Here is a 22265-nt window from a genome sequence, read left to right as displayed (position 1 = left end):
CAAAATACCGGATCAATTTTAAACAACATCAAATGAGGACATTAAAGTGCAGAAGGAAAACCACTGTATGCTTATGCAGAATATGCAGGACGAATCCTATTCTAAATTTGACCGGTGTCTAACACAGTTTCAGAAAATGGGCTATATTTTTTTGCAAAGAACTCCACTTCCAGGTATTGCATCACAAGGTAAGCTGGGCAGCATTGTCGTAAATTTGCATTCATAACTACGCTTGTACTGCTAGATTTAAGCATGTTAAACCAAATAACCCATCTCGGGGTAGGTTACATTCTGCCACAGAGTCTGACTAATCCCTGCAGTAAATGTAATTATTGAATGCATTTGCCCGCAGCTAATTAAACATTGTCCTTCTGCGTACATCCTGGGATTCTGAATATTCTACACATCTTGCCTCATGCAGCATACCAAAACATATACAAGTTTACCTGACCCAAAAACAGGAATCTCAACAAGTCTGCACAGTGTTTTATAAATAACATTCCTTAAATCCACTGACACCAGAAAAGGCTGAATCCTGAGACAATAATTTGCGCTGGGAGGCCTAGTGTTACGAGCGTCAACGAGGCCACGAATAGATAAAAGCCTGTTCCTAAAGGTGGGGTCTAGGACCGTCCTATCAAACATAGATTATTGATCCGTTTCGACCCAGCACTGGAAGCCCCCCGTGCAGGTGACCCTCCAGAATGGCCGCAGCGCTTGAAGTCTCCACATTTTTGCACGGTTAAACCACAACATAAAATTAAATGTGGGGAAAACCATATTGTCACAAGGCTTGTTTCCCGTACATGGATTTATTGTTACTTCTTCCATAGTACACCACGCTGCGTAAAATTATTAAAGTAACTTTCCATCAGCTTACTACAAAATGTGAATATTGGATGCAACTCACTGATTGCTAACGAACATGAATTACGCCGGCCTTAATTGCTTTAACCTTTATTCGTGTATAAACATGCAGTTATGGTGTTTTAGGCCAACCCAATGTAGTGACATTCATTAAACCACGCTAACAACAAAACTAACAATAACTGATTCCTGCTCCAGTTTGAACAGACTTTAGTAACTTGAGAGTTATTACCATAACTCATGCTTCCTAACCCACTTGACCCGGAGGCTTGCAGTGTTTGCAATGGTAGGCCGTGTGACTGGATAACCCCTCAACAGGCCAGGCCGTCTGTGGCTTGGTGGGGAGTGCAGCACTACAAAAGCGCCAGTACGGGCCTTAAATAAATGTCAAATAGTCGCAGCTTGCAGGACATGCCTGGGCATGTTATCAAATCGGCCACCTCGAATCAGGAGGTTTACTCAGTGGTGGCTGGTGACCTTTGATATTGGTGAGGCGTAATTACTGTACTGTGGCGAGCGAGCCAGATCCACCTACAAGGCGTTCCCCGAGAAAATTTTGAAAAAAAGAGTGTGCAAATGGTGCATTCTCAAGCAAATTTGAGAAAGAGGTGGCTTGGCAAACATCTCTGTGAGTAACCAGACAAGTCTCTTTGCACTTGCACAGATACATCACTCTCCCTGTATTCACATAGACACACTATTCACCCTGCACTCATAGACACATTGCGCACCCTTCCCTGACACATCACTAAGCCTGCATTCACCCATCCACATCACTTACCCTGGACTCAGTCAGTCAGTCATTAAAACTTTATTTAGTTTGTTACAACCATAAAAGTATACACTATACACTTATAAAACTTTATAAAAACACATAATATGGAACTTTTGTAAAATTGCAACTCAATCATTTCCTGGAAGATAACCCCGACACCTTTGTTATTAAACAGTATCCTCCTAGGTTGTTAAAATCACGAGTTAACATGAGTAAACACAATACATACATTAAAATGCAATCTCATTTTTTTTGTTATAAAAGGTGGGTTACATACACCTATAACTCTGTACTCTGGAGAAACCCCTTAACTCTACTCATGTATTTCCCCAAAGCACAGGCTATATCCAGATTTGACATTCCCACCAGAAGGTCTGCAGCTTGCTTTCTATTCATAGTCCTGTATTTTTTGAATATCGTGCCTAAAATCTCCTTACGTATATCAAGGACCATCCTACAGTCTAATAAAATATTAATAATATCACAGGAGGTACCTAACGTACAAGTACAGTTGCCATTTCTATTTATCATGAGATTTTTAACCCTGCTATTTACATAACCGGGATTTATTCCCATTCTCAATTTTAATACCTCTCTTCTTAAGTGCTGGTTCGGCAACCTGTCCAAGTAAGGGTAGGAATGGTCTTCAGTAATCCATACTTGGATCATATGGGACACTGACATTTTTTGCCAGAGATACTCTTGATCGCTTATACGGGACGCGTCCGCTCCCAATGACCGTAGTTCCTTTTTACCTATATTGACGTGTCCTAGCTGCGTATCTAGTCCTATTCCTAGCTTCCCATATGCTTCATTTAATGAGGCTCTTGTTTCTTTTGCCCAAGATAACTCGCTAGAGGCAATTTCCTCTCTACACCACTGTGATATTTTTCTGGGGGGCTCCCCTTCTCCAGACGCTGCCAAAACCGTATTAGTGCCATCCTAGTTATAATTGCCCAGAAGGTAATTCCCAGCTCCAGTCTTGCTGCTTGTACCATTGTTTGATTTTTATAAATTGTAGTCCAAAAAAAATGTGTATTTATTTTTGTATCAATGGTGGCATCAATGGTGGCATGCTGTGCTTTAGATGAATGTTTGGCAGCAAAACCCGGAAAATCACGATTTCTATGCTGTTGTGCTAGTACAGGGGTATTGTATTGAATTGAATTGCACCTACCTGACTAGCAGGCACCAGAGTCCGCTTTAGAGGCAGCGTGTACATATTTTAAAAACTGTTCGTCATTTTAAATTGTTTCTGTGTGTTATCTGCGCTTTGCACACTGCTCGTTCTTTGGTTGCTGGTCCCCGGTCCGTCACGGCTTGTGCCGATTGAACAGAGGGACAGGCAACCGGTTGAAGCCAATTGACTTCGGATTGGCTAGCGTCATCACAACTGACCCGCCTCCCTCCCCATTTAAACGTACCCTCAGCGCGGACGCGCGCAGCGGCGCTCCAAAGGCAAGCCCGTCTGCACCCGTCCGCGCCAGGTTTCCGCCCGGAACCTTGTTTCTGTCATACTCTTAATCCCCTGGTAAGCTCCCTTGCAAAATGCTATGTTACACCAGCAAAGAGCTGAAATCTTTAAATATCTCAAGGACTTTTAATACTGGCATTACCACCATGATGATTCAGCCCCCTATATATCATTACACAACTCCCCGGACTGAATCCTCAGTATGCCTTCATGCAGCCACCGTTAAAGCAAATGAGACCTCAGGACATCTGAATACTACTATAGCTAATGAGATATTGAACAAGGTTTCCAAATCAGACAATATCGCAACACCGCCTATTGAAATGAAAGAAAATGTCAAACCTCTCACTGCAATGTATCTTAATACACAATCTATTCCTCAACATGCAATAGAGCTATGGAGCATCCTAGACACCGATAAACCTGACATCTGTTTTTTCACTGAAACTTGACTCCATAGCTAAGCCTCATCTGACATAGCATCTGCTTTTCCCCCAGAGTATTATCTAACCAGGTTAGACAGAGAGGTGAGAAGAGGGGGTGGCATAGCAATCGCGGCCAAACCTCCCATACAGATTGAGTTGCAAGAGTCTTTCTCCAGCCCAACCGCGAAAATCATGGTTGTCAATATTAAAATTTCTAGCTCCGAAACATGGAGAGGTGCGTTAGTCTATAGACCTCCTGGTCCTAAAACCAAATTTGTTAACCATCTTTTAGAAATCAAATTCTCTCATACACTGGCAACTGATAATTTTGTTTTACTTGGTGATTTTAATTATCATGCCGAGCTCCTATCTGATCCTGAAATAATCCATTTAATTAGAACAATGGAAAGTCTAGGATTGACCCAAAGGGTAACGGGCCTGACCCACCTAGCAGGCCACACGTTGGACTTAATCTTCACCAACTCATCCAAAATGAGTAATGAGATCCCGATGCCCATGATTTGGACTGACCATTATCTTCTAAGGTTCAGTCTTCCTAGACCCACTCCGGCCAAATTAGTAAGTAAAAAAAGAATGCTTATACGACCTTGGTGCAAATTGACATCTGAAGCTTTTCTTAAACATTTTAAACCTCCAATAAATCAGGGGGCCCCACTGGAACTAAGGGTAACCAACCTAGAGATCTCTATCCTGCAAACCCTGGATGAGATTATCCCTGAGACGATGTCAATGTGAAATCCGTTGCTTCCCCATGGTTCACCGCAGCTCTAAAAACTGACAAGTAGTCTAGTCGAGCAGCTGAACGGCAATGGCGGAAAACAAAAAAGAAGGAGGATCATACGAAATATAAATTGCTGCACTCACTTTATGTAAAAAACATCAAAATGGATAAAAAGACCTATTTAACCGCGCACATAAACAACGCAGCTACGGCTTACGGCTTTAATCGAATCCCATGGGGTTCTAGACCCCTCACAATCCGGTTTCCGTGCCACTCATGGCACGGAGACAGCAGTCATTGAGGTCGTAGATAACATCAGGCTCGCGGTGGATAGAGGCGATTCAGCTATTCTCATCCTTTTGGACCTATCCGCTGCTTTTGATACTATCTCCCACAGCATCTTGAAACATCGACTGTGGGAGATAGGTATCAGAGGAAGGGCCTTCGGTTGGATTGAAAACTATCTCACTGACCGCCTCACCACGCGCGAGTAGATACCCTGGTCTCAAGTAGCCGCCCGGTAACTGTGGGGGTACCCCAAGGATCGATTCTCAGCCCTCTACTATTTAATGTATATCTAACTCCATTGGCAAAGATCATCAATTCATACAGCTTTGTAACCGTATCGTACGTTGACGATACCAAATTGCTTATCACATATGGTACAGACTACTCTGGTTCCCGCTCTCGTTTTAAAAATCTGCATGATTGAGATTAGTAACTGGATGAATAACAACAAATTGCAATTGAATGCTAGTAAAACCGAAGTCCTTCTGTTTGGCAATGCTGAAAAATCCTGGTCGCAAGACTGGTGGCCTCCTGAATTGGGAGCATGTCCTTCTCCAAAGCCAGCTGTACGCAATCTCGGAATAACGATTGACCGCGCTCTATCCCTTAAAAACCATGTCAACCAGGTCACAGGAACCTGTTACGGTATCATGCGCAATCTTCGGTAGATCTTTAAATGGCTTCCTATTGAAGCCAGAAAACCTCTGGTACAGGGCCTGATCATCAGCCATTTGGACTATGGCAATGCCCTGTACGCCGCACTCAACGTGGACCTGCTCTCAAAGCTGCAGACCCTCCAGAATGCTGCAGCCAGATTAGTTCTGAATCTCCCTCCCAGAACAGCTTCTGCTCCATGCTTGAAAAAGCTCCACGGGCTCCCTGTCTGTCTGAGAAGCCATTTTAAGATCCTTAGTATGACACACAAGACTCTGTACAATACCGGTCTCGATTACCTTCGAAAAAAACTCAACTGGTATGTACCCAAAAGACCCTTAAGGTCCAGTAACAAATCACTCTTAATTCAACCTCGAATCCGTACCTCCCGTTATGGCCATCTTGCTCCTTTGCTTTGCTTTGGAACAAATTGCTCCCTCACCTGTTATTCATCACTGAACACAAACCATTCTGTAAAACTCTCAAAACCTGGCTGTTTCCTAAATAATCCTGACACATCCCTCAATAGCTATTAACGTTGTCTACCGGTTTGCTGCAAGCTCCTTGAGACCTCACTGTGAAAAGCTGCGCTATATAAAAACATGTGACATGACATGACAAAAGTAAAGTGTGCCATACTGCGATTGCTACAATAGTTAATTGTGGATGCGTTAACAATTGATGTGTGCACTGATGGCTGGTGGTGTGTGTGCCTGTAGAAATAGTTCACTGATGGCTGGGGGTGTGTGTGCCTGGTGAAAGTGTGCACTGCCGGCTGATGATGTGTGTGCCTCGTGAAAGCGTGCACTGATGGCTGGTGGTGTGTTTCTGGTGAAAGTGTGCAATGACGGCTGGTGGTGTGTGTGTGGCTGGTGAAAGCGTGCACTGACGTCTGATGGTGTGTGTGCCTGGTGGAAGCGTGCAGTGACGGCTGGTGGTGTTTGTGCCCAGCGAAAGCGTGCACTGCCAGCTGGTGGTGTTTGTGCCCAGTGAAAGCGTGCACTGATGAATGATGGTGTCTGTGCCTGGTGAAAGTGTGCACTGATGAATGATGGTGTCTGTGCCTGGTGAAAGTGTGCACTGACGTTGTGCTTGTGCTTGTGTGTGTGGTTGTGCTTGTGTGTGTGGTTGTGCTTGTGTGTGTGGTTGCGCTTGTGTTTGTGGTTGTGTTTGTTTGTGGTTGTGGTTGTTTGTGGTTGTGGTTGTTTGTGGTTGTGGTTGTGGTTGTTTGTGGTTGTGGTTGTGTGTGTAGTTGTGTGTGTAGTTGTGTGTGTGTGTGGTTGTGTGGTTGGGTGTGTGGGCTGGGTGGGTGTGGTTGTGTGTGTGTGTGTGGTTGTGTGTGTTGTGTGGTTGTGTGTGTGGTTGGGTGTGTGGGATGGGTGGGTGTGGTTGTGTGTGTGTGATTGTGTGTGTGGTTGTGTGTGCCTGTGTGTGTGTGTGGTTGTGTGTGTGTGTGGTTGGGTGTGGATGTGTGGGTGTGGATGTGTTGATGTGTGGGTGTGGATGTGTTGATGTGTGTGTGTGGATGTGTGTGTGTGTGTGTGGTTGGGTGTGTGTGGGGTTGGGTGTGTGTGTGTGGGTGTGGTTGGGTGTGTGGATGTGTGTGTGTGTGTGTGTGTGTGTGTGTGTGTGTGTGTGTGTGTGTGGTTGGGTGTGTGTGTTTGTGTGTGAATTTTACATTTTTTAATTTGTATTAAAGTTAATTAAAACTGTAACATACTAACGATATATTGATACTCGATAAAATATTAAAATATATAATTCATAAAAATTATGTACACATTTGTAAATCTGGAAATACAGATACATTTTAAGGTCCAAAGAGCAACATTTCAAGTTAATTTAATATATCACAATTGGCAGTTTGATCCAGAAAAGGGTGTCACAATACTTGTTACTAAAGGTTTAGCTTCCATCGACATGGAATTATGCAATAAGAGTGGGGCTTGTCCGTTTCTTAATCCTGGGCATTATGTAGTGCAGGTAAAATAATGTTAACAAACTTCCCAGCTCTTGCTAGAACTTGGGTTGAATTGTTACAGAAGCACAAATCAGATGCTTCCCTGCAATGTCTCAGTAACTTTTCCCGAAAAACTGGAAGCAGTAGGCGTCGGCGATCGTTGGCAAGATGAGGGCAACAACATAACAAATGTAACCAGGACTCATGAGGATAACTGCAGAGCCTACATGTTAGTTGGCCATTCCTCCGAGCCCACAGCGGGTTAAAGTCATGAATTGGAAGGGCTAACTACCTCATATAAATGATTTTATTGCAAGTCTGTGATTGAAGAGAATAGTTAAAATATGGTTGCGGTTTTCCCAGAATATACGAGTCGTTCAAAGCTGCATGGAGTGGTTTCTTGGGACGCCGAGCAACATCTCTCTCGAATGACACTAGAGTAATTTGTTTTTTTATCGTTTTTTTCCACATTGACAGGGAAACGATTGGATTAGAAAAGTTGATAGTTTCAATCTTCAATGTGGAGATGGCCAAAGGCAGCTGTCTGTGCCAAGGAGAGAGTTCATCCGTAAAAATTGCAATTGCTCTTTCATGGATTGAGCTGGAGCACGTAGGATGCAGATGTAGAGTTTTATTAAGTCTCCCAGACAATGAAGATCTGCGCTTGCCAGGCCCAGCTCAAGTCTCAGCCTCGCCCTCCATGCATGCTGGGCAGCCAAAAATATTTTCTTATAGGCCATTATTTGGTAATTCATTAAAAATGAATCCATTTTGCCAGGGAAGGCCAGGTGACCATAGGACACTGCCAGGAGCAGTTTGGCGCGTAGCACCCTTAAAATTGGCTCAGCTGTCGGACTGTGCAATTGCCGATGCAAGCGCCTCAGACTACGAATAACCCTTGCTCCCTTGGGACGAAGATGTTTAAGATGGGAAACTTGATTTGCCTTTTCATTAAACCACACTCCTAAATAATTGTAGCTAGTACAGGACACTATGTGCAGATCGCCTGCTCGCCAGGACAGATTTTTCTTTTTTTTATGTTTGACTTTGGTTTTTGATTCATTCATCAAAAGATTGTTTTTTATGTTATATATATTGAGGGCAGTGAGCGCTCTTTGTAGGCCTGTTTTTGTATGGTCCATGATAATGTCATCAGCGTATTGCATGACCTGTAAACGTGTGCCACCCAATTTTGGGGCGACCAAAGTTGCACCAGCCAATTCTTTAGGCAAATCGGCAGTATAAAGGTTGGGTGTGGGTGTGGTTGTGTGGGTGTGGTTGTGTGTGTGTGGTTGTGTGTGTGTGGTTGTGTGTGTGTGGTTGTGTGTGTGTGTGTGTGGTTGTGTGTGTGTGTGTGTGGTTGTGTGTGTGTGTGTGTGGTTGTGTGTGTGTGTGTGTGTGTGGTTGTGTGTGTGTGTGTGTGGTTGTGTGTGTGTGTGGTTTTGTGTGTGTGGTTGTGTGTGTGTGGTTGTGTGTGTGTGGTTGTGTGTGTGTGTGTGGTTGTGTGTGTGGTTGTGTGTGTGTGTGCGGTTGTGTGTGCGGTTGTGTGTGTGTGTGGTTGTGTGTGTGTGTGGTTGTGTGTGTGTGTGGTTGTGTGTGTGTGGTTATATGTGTGGTTGGTTGTGTGCGTGGTGTGTGTGTGTGGGTGGGTGTGTGTGTGTGTGGTTGTTGTGTGTGTGTCGTTTGTGTGTGTGGTTGTGTGTGTGTGGTGTGCTTGTGTGTGTGGTGTGCTTGTGTGTGTGGTTGTGTGTGTGTCGTTTGTGTGTGGTTGTGTGTGTGTCGGTTGTGTGGTTGTTGTGTGTGTGGTTGTGTGTGGTTGTGTGTGTGCTTGTGTGTGTGGTTGTGTGTGGTTGTTGTGTGTGGTTGTCTGTGTGTGGTTGTGTGTGTGGTTGTCTGTGTGTGGTTGTGTGTGTGGTTGTCTGTGTGGTTGTCTGTGTGGTTGTGTGTGTGGTTGTGTGTGTGTGTGGTTGTGTGTGTGTGGTTGTGTGTGTGTGTGTGGTTGTGTGTGTGGTTGTGTGTGTGTGTGTGTGGTTGTGTTTGTGTGTGTGTGTGTGGTTGTGTGTGTGTGGTGTGCTTGTGTGTGTGGTTGTGTGTGTGCTTGTGTGGGTGTCGTTTGTGTGTGTGGTTGTGTGTGTGGTTGTGTGTGTGGTGTGGTTGTGTGTGTGGTGTGCTTGTGTGTGTGGTGTGGTTGTGTGTGTGTTTGTGTGTGGTTGTGTGTGTGTGTCGGTTGTGTGGGTGGTTGTGTGGGTGGTTGTGTGGGTGGTTGTGTGTGTGGCTGTGTGTGTGTGTGGCTGTGTGTGTGTGTGGCTGTGTGTGTGTGGCTGTGTGTGTGTGGGTGTGTGTGTGTGGTTGTGTGTGTGGTTGTGTGTGTGGTTGTGTGTGTGTGTGGTTGTGTGTGTGTGTGGTTGTGTGTGGTTGGTTGTGTGCGTGGTGTGTGTGTGTGGGTGGTTGTGTGTGTGTGTGGTTGTTGTGTGTGTGGTTGGTGTGTGTGGTTGTGTGTGTGGTGTGCTTGTGTGTGTGGTGTGCTTGTGTGTGTGGTGTGCTTGTGTGTGTGGTTGTGTGTGTGTCGTTTGTGTGTGGTTGTGTGTGTGTCGGTTGTGTGGGTGGTTGTGTGTGTGGTTGTGTGTGGTTGTGTGTGTGCTTGTGTGTGTGCTTGTGTGTGTGGTTGTGTGTGTGCTTGTGTGTGTGGTTGTGTGTGTGGTTGTGTGTGTCGGTTGTGTGTGGTTGTTGTGTGTGTGGTTGTTGTGTGTGTGGTTGTCTGTGTGTGGTTGTGTGTGTGGTTGTCTGTGTGGTTGTGTGTGTGTGTGGTTGTCTGTGTGGTTGTGTGTGTGTGTGGTTGTGTGTGTGGTGTGTGTGTGTGGTTGTGTGTGTGTGTGGTTGTGTGTGTGTGTGGTTGTGTGTGTGTGGTGTGCTTGTGTGTGTGGTTGTGTGTGTTTGTGTGGGTGTCGTTTGTGTGTGTGGTTGTGTGTGTGGTGTGCTTGTGTGTGTGGTGTGCTTGTGTGTGTGGTGTGCTTGTGTGTGTGGTTGTGTGTGTGTCGTTTGTGGTTGTGTGTGTGTGTCGGTTGTGTGTGTCGGTTGTGTGTGTCGGTTGTGTGGGTGGTTGTGTGGGTGGTTGTGTGGGTGGTTGTGTGGGTGGTTGTGTGGGTGGTTGTGTGGGTGGTTGTGTGTGGTTGTGTGGGTGGTTGTGTGTGTGTGGGTGGTGGTGTGTGTGTGGTTGTGCGTGTGTGGTTGTGCTTGTGTGTGGTTGTGGTTGTGTGTGGTTGTGGTTGTGTATGTGTGGTTGTGGTTGTGCTTGCTTGTGTGCTTGTGTGTGTGGTTGTGGTTGTGTATGTGTGGTTGTGTATGTGTGGTTGTGTATGTGTGGTTGTGTGGTTGTTTGTGTGGTTGTGTGTGTGTGTGTGTGTGTGTGGTTGTGTGTGTGTGCTTGTGTGTGGATATTGTGCTGCATAACTAAATATTTACAAGGTCCCAAAAGCAAGACCTATTGGTTATGCCAATGCTTGTTCTCTCTTGGTGATAAGGACAATAAACATCAGTGTCAGACTGCAGAGCAGGCTTTTTCATTGTCACTAAAAGAATAGCACAGAAACAACAATGTTAAGTGGTGTCATAGTAACAGCTATTATATACAGTGCTTAGAAAAGGCAAAAGGGAAAAGGCGGGGAGCTCTGAGGGGGTAAGGGTGTTAGAAAAGGCACTCCCTTTAGCTTTACCCAGGGTGCTGTCTGAGCAAAGACTGACCCTGAATATTCCGCTGGCTTAAGCCAGACTTTGATAAGGTTTCAAGGCAACAGCTGAAAGAGATTTGTTGAATAAAGTCAATGGTTGAAAAGGGCAGAACCACAGTCACTCTATGTATATTGTAAGCAACCGGTCTGATTGATACTGAACTGTAAAAACCCACACCTAATAAAATAAAATACTGGTGCACAACGTTTTTATGTGCATCTGTTACACTTCTAAATATAAAATATAGGAGCATTTGAAAACAGTGTTTTGTTTCATACTGAATAGCTTAGGAGCAGCATGTATGCCTATGGATATATTACATTTCTGGCTGTCAACAGAATTTGGGCTCCATCCCATAATGTACAGTAACTTTCAGATGGTGAATAGAATCAGAAAAGCACATTTCTATCTCTAATAGTTGTCTGTCTGATATTAAAGAGCAAATGAGCATCCTGCCTTTATAGAAAGGTGTCATGTGTCTGATATAAGATAGCCTAGGTAGATGGAACTTTCATCAAGACATTTTAGCTTTCAGAAGTAAGCAGCTCCAAGGCAGAACGCCTTTCTGTATAAAAACTGTATCACATGTCGGATATTAAACAACGTAGGGTGTTGCATGTCTAATATCAAAAAACGCAGGAGCACTACTCTTAAGTGAACAATTAGATGCCTGATATTGCATAACACAGGAGAACAATGACTAAATGGATAATAATCTCTTTGTGATGTAAAACTGCACAAGGGCATTGTGCTGTGCAAATGTCTTAGCTGCCTGAGTCTCACATCACAAAAGATGCACATGTCGCCAGATCACCGCTCTCAGCATGTCTTCTTAGAAGATGGCCGCAGCATCCTGTTCACAGAATGCATCTACACTCCACACCTACACAATGGAAGCAGTCCTACATGTGCTTGGGAAGGGTCCAACCCAGGAATAACATTGTGCACTGTGCTAGAATGCTTCTGTTCGGATCCTGGGAATTGTATTACCATTTATTGCGTTCTCTGGTTCACTCTAGGCGGAATAACCAGAAGTGACCAAAACAGGGACATTGTTTTCATCGATCAAGAGCACAGTTAGTGAGTGGGTCCAGAATATTCGTAAATTGGAATTTTAATGAACTGTGTGTTTGTGGTGGCACGTGCTGTTTCAAAGCGGTGATGTGTAGCTCCTGCCCTGAGTCAAACAGATTAAATAAGAGTCCCATTTTCCCACTTTGAGGTTTGATGGAGGTTTACCCTTTTCCCCTTCAAAAATCTAAGAGTAGAAATTGTCTATTTTATAGGGCACATCTCAACAAAATCGGTTTAAAGGCCAAGGGTGTTTCAGGCCATTGTGAAAGAGAAACTATGAAACATTCCAATTCTTCTAACCGAACCGACGTCAAGAATGTTTTAGGGAGTCCTTGAAACACTTGAAAATATGACACATATTTGTGCATATTAGAACAAATGTGGTAAAAAGTCCTAGACTTCACATGCTGTTAAAAACCACACCAAAGTATAAAGAAAAACAGATAACTCATTCCCACCTTCCACTTGCTTTCATTTCCCATAAAAGTATTAATGGTTATGCAAAGCTCATTAGTCCTGGCATTTGATGCAGAGCTATACCTAATGTTTGACATCAGAACTATTCCCTTCGTTATATGAAACTTGCAAACCTAGGCATCCATCCATCCATGTGTTATGCGATTGGATGCTTGAAGTATGGGAAAGGTGCGGTCATTTGTGATGTGCACAAAAGCGACTTTGTGAAAAAGAATTTGTCCTAAATCACACAGTGCGGAAGCAGAGACGCCGTGATTAAGTTTGGATTTTTTATTTTCACACTGCAGTTCAACTTGCCCAAAATCACACAGTGCAGAAGCAGAGACGTCGTGATTAAGCTCGGATGGTGGAGGAGGTAAGGGAAGGGAAGTGAGAGGAGGGAGAAAGCAAAGGGGAGGCGCGGAATAGGGAGAGAGCGAGCAAGGCAAGGGGGTGAAGGTTGGCGAGCTGTGGCACGGTGAGGAGGGATGCTGAGAGGTGGTGACTCAAAAAATTAACACGAGGAGGCAAGGCAAGTGGAGTCTTGAGGCAGGTGCCTGCTCCGGCCCCCGAGACTACGGCATGTAAATCGCACAAGCATTGGCGCGCAGCTCACTGAGAAACTCAAAGCGGCCGAAAGGGGAGAACGGAGGGATGAATGCAAGCTGAGGTGACAATAAGGAGGACCGCGAGCTGCTCTGTGGAGGAGGAGGGGCGAGCAAGACAGAGGCAGGGCAAGCGAGCGATGCGGAGGAAGAGCTAATAAAAACAAGTATTTCACTTGGCAAGCCTGGGCGAGTCCCTTCTGAGGAACCGGTGGGATGTGCCAGTGTTTGTCTTACAATGACCTCAGGGCAAAATTCTTTGGCTGGTCCTACTGCCTTCAAAAATGTTTTTTGTTGCACGTTTAAAAAATGTCAGATCGAACGCGCGTTCATTTACCGGATTTGGCATTAGCGTGCTAAGGCTCTTGCTGTGCAAACAGTCCACTCTTAATTGCAGGATTAGGGACTCAGATAAGCCACCACAAGGCAGAGATGTTTTATTTTTCCAAGAAGTAAAGATAACCAGACGTTCATTGCTCAATTCAAGGTTTAAACATGATTCTGGACACCCTGGTGCCGGTAAACCAGTGCGGTTCAGTTAAAAAACAAACCACTGGAGGAAGGCACCTGAAAATAATGCTTTGAAAAAGTAAATGCCTTGTTTGCATAAGTTATGTTATGGTAATAGGGGGTCTTATGGTGACCCTAGTACTGTTTAGAAATCTAGAACAGTTGCGACTGAAATCGCCTTTGCGCTTTAAGCAGGACATTTCATATCATAAATGCAAGCTGAGCATGAATTCAAACTGCTTCCAAAACGCAAGCAGGATATCGCGTTAGATAAAAAGTACAGTTAAAAAATCTTTTAATACAGTCAAGTAGGCACGTCATGCATCGCGGCGGAAAAAATCCCCAGGAGGACTGACAGCCAAATGGAGACAGTGCGTGGTGGGTGCTGCAGACGGCTGGCTGCCCACAAGGGCAGCGTGTTTCCATGACTCGAGGGTCGGGCGGGTTCAAGCCCTGCTGCCATCACGGAACCGGTCAGGACCCAAGCCACTGCTGGAAGTGTGGGGGCGTTCGGCAGGGCGAGGGAAGGAGGGTCACAAGGGACCTCTAATCCACAGCTGGCACCAAAGCCAAACAATGTTTGGGTAGGAAAAAGCAAACACAAACCTCTTATCTTATTGCTGATGAAGCCTTTAAATGGAAAAAAAGGCACAAGCATTCCTTGGAAAGCAGATATGAAACAATCCAACTAGAGCCAGTCAAGAAAAAAACCGTGGTCTTTTTTATTCTCTTCAATAAGTAAAAGTAATTATTTTATATCCCCATGCTGATCGGACCCCGGCTGAAGAAATGTAATTTTCTACACAATTTTTGACAGATGCATTCTAGTTACAAGCTCTCGGCATTGCGTGGCGCGGGAGCGGCTTCCTTTAAAGTCTTATGGGGGGGCGGGGGAGTGGCTTCCTTTGAAGTCTGATGCCGAGGCCGATGGTGTTTGATGTGCATGCGCCTGGCTCACATGAACTGTACGCGAGCCGACCTGCAGCTAGGTAGACTTTTCGGACCGCTTACTATAATCTCGACAAACATGCATTGCTAAAGCAATGCTTTAGGTCGAGACCTAAAAAAGGGTACCCCTCTATCTCTGCAAGACATCGGTCGCACCAGACGACCTGGAGGCTGGGGGCACCCCGCCAATACAGAGCAGCTGGGGCTCTCCCTCCCGCGAGATCAAGAGAGCTGGGGACCAACCAACTGAGCTGGGTGCCAATGCTTGGCAAGTGAAGGACAGCTGTGCATTGTGTTTGAAACATACCACAAAGTTCCATATTTTTGCACCAGGCATACATTTGCAGTTCATATTTGGCATGAACTCGAGCTGAAAGTAGTGGAGCCCTTTACAAGAGCACCAGCTACCTCACACGATGAGAAATCTATTTTTGGTAGGCACAGGAGATTAAGTGATTTGCCCAGAATCTCACCTGTTGCACACAGTACTTATGCTTGGCTTGGGGGAAGTTAAAATGATCTGATTCAGCAGCTGATACTCCACAATGGTGAGGGAGCATTGCCCTACTGCCTGGCTCAGAGCCAACAAATGAAAAATAAAACTATGTTGTAGCATTATTTAATTATACATTTGCTGGCTCTGAGCCAGTGCTGTTCAGAGGGGCGGGCCGAGGCATGGAGGGGGGGGGGAGAGTTCTATGTGCACTCCCCAAGTGCACATATATTTGGCCGGCCATCTCAGGCCGGCCAAAACACACATGCGCACTTAGGTTTCTCCAGCCCGACTGCATTGAACAGCTGTGCTGGAGAAACCCCACAGACTCCCTGGTCTGAGCGGAGCGTCTTTTCAGCCCACTCAGGCAAATCCGGGGATTGGATGGGAGTCTGTCCTAGGAGAAACCCCACAGACTCCCTGGTCTGAGCGGAGTGTCTTTCCAGCCCACTCAGGCAAATCCGGGGATTGGATGGGAGTCTCTCCTAGGGGCTGCTGGGACCCGGAAGAGGACAGGAGGTGCGATGCTGGAGGTGGCCAGCGGCTTCAAGTAAATTCTTTAAAATATATATATATATTAATACTAACACTCCAGCTCAACAATCCCTGCCCCCGCCCCCCCCCCCCACACACTCTCTCCCTGGGGCATTCCCTCCACCTGCCCCACCCCATTTTGTGTGTTGCAGCCTTTACTGGTCTAATTACTGGTTAAAATAATGGTGTAAAAAATTGAATTATGTGTATACCACTTGGGCACTGTTGCAAAATGTCTCTGTGGAGTAACAGTTGACCTCATTATGGTCTTCTCTGTCACCCTGTATGTCATTACATAGTTAAGAGGGCAGGTGTTGATGTTCACATTAGTGTCTGGACTGTGCTTTAATGTTATTAGTTTTGTGGGTGAGTTCTACATTTTGGGGGAACAAACCAGGCAGGAGAGAGAGAGAGAGAGAGAGAGGACCAAAGGTATGAAATTTAAAGGGCGAGGAGACTCATTGTCTGCCATAGGTCTAGGAAATTACACTTTTTATTGGGAGAGGCACCACCACCTATGGGTTTGCAGATGATCGATTCTGATTGAGTCTAGAGGTACATCCTGTAGAATATTCTATGCTAGCTTCAGATTCTCTAGGGTCAGAAGTTGAGGTTAGCTCCTTTACATGCTACTTCCAGCACAGTGTACCTAGTGTAGGGCTTTCTTCAAGGTCTATGGTGCTAATACGGAGTGTAATAAAGCATAGGGCAGAAAAACTGCAGACATGAAAACTTATAAGAGAGGGAGGCTGCTTGGGTGTGGGGCTGCAGGCTGAAGGGAGTATTATATAATCTCTTAAGGAATTGGTGACCAAAACAATTTACTGTTGGCTTTGCAGGTTAGGGCCCAGCATGACTATGCAGCGACTGACGGAGATGAGCTTGACCTGAAAGCTGGAGATATAGTTCTGGTGATTGAGATTGATAACCCTGAAGAGCAGGTAAGAACAGCTTTTTACCCTTTTAACTCAAAACCTCTTTCATGACTTCCACATATTCCAGCCAAAACCTTCACTTATATTCTCCACTCTTGTTGATTCAGCTCGATAGCTTAATTTGACTGTTGCCTGGAAGGGTGATAACTGAGGGGATGAAATGTCTCATTGAAAACTGAATATGGTGCTTTCTCAAACTGTAATATTGGGACTCTGGATATGTGTTTTGCTCAATTATTCTTTATATGCTATTTATTGTTGTTCTACAATGCAGACCTCTAGCGGTATGTCTCTAAAGCAATATGTTCGTAGAATGTGTTGCATACTCCTGCCATCTTGTGTTCTGCACATTTTTTTCTTCGAAAAAATTATTTTGAGTCATGAGATGAACTAACTCCAACCTTAGTTGGAAATGCACATGGGTACTGACTCCATGTGAGATTGTTCGACTCAATGTGAGGTTGTCTTTTTGCTTGCCACCATCAGGTTCGGACGTGGACTTGACAGGGTTGATATTCAAAGCTTTTGTAGCTGTAGCATTCAATTCAACACCAATGATAGAAAAGCTTTCGTCATCCATGCTTTCGTCAGTACACTTCAAATACCAACCCTTTAGTCGACCGCCTCTCAACTGCTAGATTGGGAGGTACTTTCCATGGCTGTGTGCTCATCATCTTCCATGACACCTTTGGAGAGAATTTACATATATGCAAAGGATGTCTTTATAGGACTGCCCCAGTGCCATGCAAAGTACCTGTGATCTGACAGACACAAGGTTTGTAACCTCTGCCTCTTTTCCAACCACCATAATACTGCGTGCAATGCCTTCCTCACCTACTGGTCGGGCGGAGAGTGTTGGCATTTCAACAGCTCTTACCTCTTTCTCATCCCACCCATCAACTCAAGTCATAGTTTTTATGCAGCTCTTAGGCATTACAGCCTCTTGTATTGCCATTGTACCCCATGCCTAGCTGCTTATCCGTCCACTACAGGAATGTCTTTAGGGTCAATGGTCACAAGTGGAGGGTAACTAGGAAGATCTTGTGTTGGTCACGGCCAAAGCCCATCACTTTCTGCAGTGATAGAACAGCAAAATCTATCACCATCACCACTGACAACATTCTAGCAGCTTAGGGAGCACATCACAGCTATGACCATACACAAAATGTGGACCCCTCAATACCAGGGGCGCCGCATCCAAGCAACCGTAAGCTCCTTGCTATAGACCTCTCTTTCAAAGTCTCCCTTTCACTTTTCAGTTAAAACCAGTCCTGATCAAAACAGACAATGTGACTGCAATGTATTGCCTCCAAAAACGGTAGCACTCCCTTTCTCTCTCTCTCACACAACTAGGGCAGAAAACCTGACTTTGGTCACCACATGCACCTCCTGGCAGAATATCTTCTGGGGACGTACAGTGACTTGGCACATTTACGCAGCAGGTTACATCTGTTCAGTTCATTAAACTTTGTTCAAATTTAAGGTATAAAAGTGTACAGCACATACAACAGCAGTAGATCTAAAAGTAGACCGCTCGATATATAGTAGCAACAATACATAATAATATCTTAGATAAATTACATCAAATATAGAGAACATTTTAAAAAAAGTTGAAATAAGTGGAACTAAAAGGATCCATATTATCCCAGCGTTAACTAAATCCCTGCATTGCAGACTTATTGGATAATCGAAAGGACACCAGAAGAAAACAAGAAACAAAAACACATACTTTTGGTGACACTAGCAGCTGTAAATAAAGATTTGCCAGTCGGATTTGCCTAAAGTTTCCCGGGATCAACAGAGGCCTAATATACTTGCGACGTAAATTGGAGTGAGTCACAAATTGAAATATTATCACAACCAGAGACACGCAGATTGGGCAATTAATACCAGGCCCCCTTTGGGAGCAAAAGCTGATGACAAATATCTAGTCTTAGAAATGCTAGAGGGCGTAGTTTCCTGTTAGACATATTCAAGAGGTGATAGGGCTCTAATCCAATTACAGATTAAACCAGGGCTTACTTCTGAACAGTCTGCTTTTGTCACGGCAGAACTTTCCCTTTCAGTATCCACCCTTTGGCAAAAAGTCTGTTTAACCCATGGAAGGTCTTTTTTTGTTATTCCTCCAGGGTTGGAATATAGGCCTGGACTTCCTAATTCCATAAACAATTTTATTGGGTATTGTAACCATGGAATATGAGCCACATTGTCTAAGAGAAAACAATCCTAGAGTATGATCCTCTTTATATCAAACCGAACACCACATTAAGGGCCTGATTCACAGAACTAATTTTCAACAAAATCCTAAACTTACTATTTTTGGTATTCACAGAAGGCATTTAATAGTCTTAAATTAGGATTTTGTCTCAAGTTATGATTTGTCCTAAATTAGGATTTTGTCCTAAATTTGGATTTTGTACTAAATTAGGATTTTGTCCAAAGTTAGTTCTGTGAATCGGGCCCTAAGAGATGACAAACCCGAATAAAATCTGCAATATATGGCATGCTTAACTCTCCATGTGCAATTTCGTTAGGGATTCCTTGACCAATTTCTAGTAGATTTCTCAGGAATTTGTTCTCTATCCCCTGAATACAGTGCGTATTTGCAAACCCCCAAATTTCTTTGCCGAAGGTGTCTATCGGAACCTATTTGGCCTTCTAAACATCAAGTAATAATTTCGGGGACTTGCGCCCAAAGCGCCTTGTAAAATCGTGAAGGCTAGAAATTACACGTTGGAGGCCCCCTCGATTTTTAGATAAGAGGTTTCCAGCTGAGACCCAAATTAAGGAGCAAACCCAGGTAGGAGAAGATTTCCACCCTGGGTAAAACCTGACCTATAGCTAAAGGGATTACGACATATGACATTTCTGAGACCCACCACCATAGAGGGCTATACATTTTTTTATGGTGGCCAACCTTCATGGTCGCGGGGACGTGATCTTGCTTTGCTCCGCACCAGAGCCCCCTCAGAGTGCCTTTTCCTTCACCCAGTCCCGGACCTATGGAGGAGTGACTGGCGGGACTGGACTTCTAAGAGAAGGAGATCTCCCTGCGATCAAGATTGCAAACTGGGACAAGCCCAAAAGTGCCCAGAGGAATCTGGCTGAGTTTGTGTCAACCTAGATATCATGGCAACCGGGCACCGCCGTAACTGAGACCTCCCCAAACCTTCGAGCGCCCCCTCACCTAATAGTCATAGGGGGAACGAGAAGGAAACCAGCACGCCTAAGCCCTCTGAAGACATGATACGGACCTGGTGGAATTGGGTCAGTGCCACCAGCCCGGGGGCAGCAAGAAGCTGCGCGGGCGCATCCACAAAAGGGCGGCCTCGCGTGGTGAGTGAGGCAGGTCAGGAAACTGCCCCCCCCAGCGATAAGAAACATACTGAGCATACAAGGGCTGCCAAACAGGCATTGCACCCCTAGAGACGTCTGAGATGCAGAGCAGTAGCTCCCAACACGAATGAGGAGGTGAGAGCAGCCTTCCCCCTCTCCCTTCAGCAGCGCGCTTGAACACCTACAGGATGCATAGGGAGCCCCCATTTTAAAGCAAGCATACTGCGGCAGATCCCCCTGCAAAACACTGATGGGCCCTGTGGTGCGGTAGAGGAGAAGAGACTACTTGAAGGAGGTGTCTGACCTTTTGCCTGACCTTAAGATGGCGCCCGTAATCCCTACAACGGGCACATGATGACTGCCTGAAGACACACACTCCATCCAGCTGAGGAAATTAACTGCTGAGGCACACCAGGGACCCAGTTAGAGGAGGAGGGTGCAACCTCATCAAAAGGTCTGCGAGCGGAGAATGGAGGAGGGCAATACAGAGCTGCTCATAAGTCACCCGAAAAAGGTCAGCCCAACAAGGTCTCAAGTTATTTTGGGACCCCTAAGCAGGAGAGGCTCAGGTGACTGAGACAAATCAGGAAACGGGGGAGATGGTGCTCACAAACTCCAAACCATCCAGAACGCCGCAGACACTCATCCTTCGGGACACCACGGCACGAAAACATGACCCAACACCTCCGAGGCCTCCACTGGCTCCCCGTCGACAAGAGGATCACCTTCAAACTCCTCACCCACGCCTACAAATCCCTCAACAACATCGTACCCAAATACCTCAACAAGAGAGTATCCTTCGACGTACCCAAGAGGAACCTCCGCTCCACCGACCTCGTCCTGGCAGAGGACCCCTGCATCCGCAGAAACAGTACTGGCAGGAGAGCTTTCTTCTACATCGCAGCCAAGACCTGGAATGGGCTCCCTGTGAACGTCAGACGCTCCAAGACCCTGCACACATTCAGGAAGGACCTCAACATCTAGCTCTTCGACTGACCTGGAACCCCCCCAGCGCCTTGAGACCCTCACGGGTGAGTAGCACACTTTACAGCCCCTGATTGATTGATTGATTCGCGAAGACCTCCCGGCGACTCTAAAAGAGTTCAAAAGGGAACTTCAGGAGAACATAAAAGCAGACATACGTGCCTCCTTCGACACCTTCAAATCCGAAATGGCAACAAAACTTACTAAGCTCCAGGCTGACGTGGACTACATTGGGACGAGCACCCTCAACCTCGTGGTGGAATACCACGACCTGGAAGATCGCCTCCAGTCGCTTGAAGAAGGATCAGAGTCACTCACGGCCCAGCTGAATTTTGCGCTTGCCAAATGTGAGATAATATAAGGTTCCGTGGCCTAGAGGAGGGACGAGAAGGAAGGGATCTGGAGACGTACATGGTGGGCCTGTTCTCCAGCATCGTGGGTGAGGGGGCACATGAAATTCTTCTGGAGCGTGTCCACAGGGTGTGGGTCCTGCTTTACAAGGAAAAAATCAGACCAAGAGACATTAAGCCAAATTCGCCTCCTTCAAGACTAAAGAATTGGTGCTCCAGAAAGCTCGAGAAAGTGACAAGGTGGACTATCGAGGCGCGTCCTGTGCACTTTTCCAGGATGTCACCCAGACCACGCTGATAAGGCGCAGAAAATTCAGTCTAATCACAGCCTCTTTGAGGGAGCGCCACATCAAATACAGGTGGACATACCCATTCGGCCTTGCCTTCTCACTGAATAGTAAACAACACCATGTTATTGAGGTCGAGGGAGCAGTAGCCATACTCTGGCTGGGACGAACATCACCGCAAAAGAACACAACACCAAAAGACGCCACCGATGGAAAGTAATCGGGACTGGGAGCCCTCGGTACATGGAAGACTCTCACTAAGGCTAACAAGAATGTGCTGTGATAAGTGTGTGTAAAAACTCGGTCTTTCGAATGAGCAACAGAAGGATCTGCCTTGTGGTGCAGACCGTGGACATTAAGGATCCCCCCTCAGGAAACATGACGGCCCCCAAAATGGAGACTAACGCTGTTAGGGGAACGTCTCCCCCTCAACGGCTTTATGTGCTAATGGGGGAATGCTCTCCAGTTCGCACTGGAGGACAAAAGCAGTCCAGATGACTTAAACTAATTTTGACGCCTATTGGGGTTAAGACTCCACATTGCGCTTCTGCGGGGCTCTGGGTGCAGGAATGGTCCTGCCCCAGCAACCTACTGAAGTTAGAGTCCTTTAGGACTATGTAGTACATCGCACAGTTCATGTTTTTTGTTCTTCTTAGTAAGATACCACATGTTTTACCCAGGGATCACAATCTAAAGATAAAGGGGGGGGGGGGTTGGGGGAGGGTAAGCTATTGCATGAACCAGGATGAAGGGAGGGATGGCTGTTAAACTACTTTCATGGAATATTAGGAGCCTCAACTCCCCCAACAAACGGCAATGCTTCTGGAAATTTCTGGGGG

The 22265-nt window shown here is 45.6% G+C and overlaps 1 protein-coding gene across 23 annotated transcripts in view; it reads left to right on the top strand.

Annotated features, from left to right (window-relative positions):
- Positions 1–22265, top strand: part of BIN1 (bridging integrator 1) — a 556732-nt gene that overhangs the window by 498137 nt on the left and 36330 nt on the right. For all 23 annotated transcript variants that reach the window (XM_086957148.1, XM_086957143.1, XM_086957146.1 and 20 more), the window contains one exon: positions 16374–16475. In XM_086957148.1, coding sequence (XP_086813274.1) covers positions 16374–16475 — 102 coding nt within the window. The remainder of the gene's footprint in view (positions 1–16373; positions 16476–22265) is intronic.

Source organism: Lissotriton vulgaris, chromosome 2_1, assembly GCF_964263255.1.
Source record: "Lissotriton vulgaris chromosome 2_1, aLisVul1.2, whole genome shotgun sequence".
Classification (NCBI taxonomy): domain Eukaryota; kingdom Metazoa; phylum Chordata; class Amphibia; order Caudata; family Salamandridae; genus Lissotriton; species Lissotriton vulgaris.
Note: the sequence above shows the minus strand (reverse complement) of the source record. Positions and strands in the feature narration are given on the sequence as shown.